Raw genomic sequence first — 2,282 nt, forward strand, 5'->3', positions numbered from 1 at the left:
GTACAGCCTGTGGCTTTCCTGCTTATTGTAATGGTGAGGCCTATTCCCAATATTGTTAGTCTCAATCCTCTCATGGCTGCACTCATGGTAAGATACTCCTCTGCAAGGAAAACTTTTCTCATGTAGGGATTTTTGACTTAGGAGATATAAAATAAATAAGAAAAAAAGTAATTGAATGAAAACATCAGGGAAATTGTAGAAGAAGAACAATTTGGAAGAAGAAGAGAACAGCTGGGTAAAAGAACAGAACAGAGAGAGAACACAGAAGTAATGGCAGAAAGACAAAAATAAAATAAAGAATTAATCTTTGCCCTCAGAAAATCTCCTGTGTGTGTGTGTGTGTGCAGCTGTGCTGGCTCCACACCTCTTCAGTACCTGACCTGCTGATGGCTGGTTCCTTAGCAAGTGGCCCCACCAGATTTCAAATTCATTGCTGACTGCTCCAGCAACTAGCTAGCTCTAGGTGTTTTCTCAAAATCTGCATCCCAGAAACCTTTAGTGGCCCAGGTGGTTCAGTTACAAACAGCTCCAAATGCTATCTGCAAGCCACTGGCCCAGAAGGTGCTCTAGAGCCTCGCCAGCAAGTGCAACAGTCTGCTCCTCCCAGACTGGGAACATTCTTGTTTCTTCTCTTTTTTATTTTCATTCACCAACAACCTTCCCCAGTCACCCCTCCTCACACAGAGTTACACCATGGGCCTCAGCTGAGTTTACAATCAATGGCTTATGTCTGTGTTTAGAACAAAGGCCAGGAGCTAGGAACTAAATGTAATGAAAGATAGGATGATGAAAGTTACAGATGGAGTCACTGAATCAACATCAATACAAACAGGTCAGATCTGTTCCTGAGGTGCGCAGTTATCAGAGAAATTGGAAGACTAGTAATTTTGGGGTGTGTGGCCAAACCTCCCTCATGGCTCCCCTAATGTGAAACGCTGCCCTAATCAGAACATCACTGAGGCTTTGCACTGAATGTCCTGAGGGAGAAAATTCAGGAATGCTGGGGACCTTCAAAGAATTTCACCCTGGTGACTTCAGCAGAGTCATTTCTGCAATCAGAGGTGATTGTCCACACATAGTTCATGTTCGACTGTGTAGTGTATGTATTTAAAACTTCAGAAGAGCAGAACTGTTTTCACAAAACATAACTGTAAAGAAGAGTCTGAGAAGTGAGTAGATGGAGGACAGCTGTGACCACATCAACCAGCAATCAGCTGTTCCTGCTCCTGATCCTGCACTGCCCCTCCTCTCCATGTGCGCTCTGCGCCCCCTGCTGGTCCTGAGCACCGCTGCAGGGAGGTTTGTGTCAGGGTTCTCACTGAAGGTCCCTCACTGTGTCTGCAGTACAGTAATAAATGCTGGTATCTTCAGGTGTTAAGCTGTTCATTTGCAGGTAGAGGCTGCTTTTGGGATCATCTCTTGAGATGGTGAATCTGCCTTTCACAGACTGCGCATAGTTTGTTGCATAATTATTAGGTTTGTTTCCTATTTCAGCAACCCACTCCAGCCCCTTTCCTGGAGCCTGGCGGATCCAGTTCATCCTGTAGTCACTGAATGGGAGTCCAGAGGTTTCACAGGAGAGTTTCACAGACTTTCCAGGCTGCACTAAGCCTCCCCCAGACTCCACCAGCTGCACCTCACACTGGACACCTGAAAGACAGAGAATCCTTTCAGTAAGCTCTCACAAATGACCACTGACATTCACACTCATGTCCAGTATCTCTCCCTATCTATAAATTACCTTTGAAAAGAGCAAGAAGGAAAACCCAACTCAGACTCAACTTCATGCTGGAAGGTCTGTGTTCAGTAAACACTGAGTGAGAGGACCTGTCAGTCCAGAGTTGGGTTCCTCTGTCAGAGCTGTAGGGTCAGGGCTGGTTTTCATGAGCAGAGGAGAAAATTATTTGCATGTCTTCCTGCTATATCATGAACTTAGGGGCAGGAGCCTTAGAGAAGCTGGATAATGCTTCAGTTGTTTGAGGTGAAGTAAGGATCAAAGTGACATTTATAACAGCAAAGTATCAGTTTTTTCCCCAATCTTGTAGTTAGTTGGTAGAGTATTTTTGACGTGCCTGAAGCCCTGTGTTCATTCCCATCATTCCATGACAGGCAAGGTGTTGGAGCACGAGAATCATAGGCTTGAATTATGCTTGATCTGTATGATACTGTGTGCCAACAGAGAAATAGGAGAAAGAAGGGATGAAAAAAGACAGTTATTCAGTATGAATTTGTGGTTTTATGTAGAAATATGTTTCTAGCCTTACTACATTGTGCTATGTTGT

General features: G+C 44.4%; 1 gene segment (V, D, J or C); it reads right to left on the bottom strand.

Moving 5' to 3' along the window:
• Positions 1-1,315: 1,315 nt before the first annotated feature.
• On the bottom strand, positions 1,316-1,787 carry LOC118575764. The segment is given in 2 exon segments: positions 1,316-1,650; positions 1,742-1,787. Coding segments are annotated over 2 exon segments (381 nt in total).
• Positions 1,788-2,282: the final 495 nt, after the last annotated feature.

This window comes from Onychomys torridus, unplaced genomic scaffold (genome assembly GCF_903995425.1).
Source record: "Onychomys torridus unplaced genomic scaffold, mOncTor1.1, whole genome shotgun sequence".
Classification (NCBI taxonomy): Eukaryota; Metazoa; Chordata; class Mammalia; order Rodentia; family Cricetidae; genus Onychomys; species Onychomys torridus.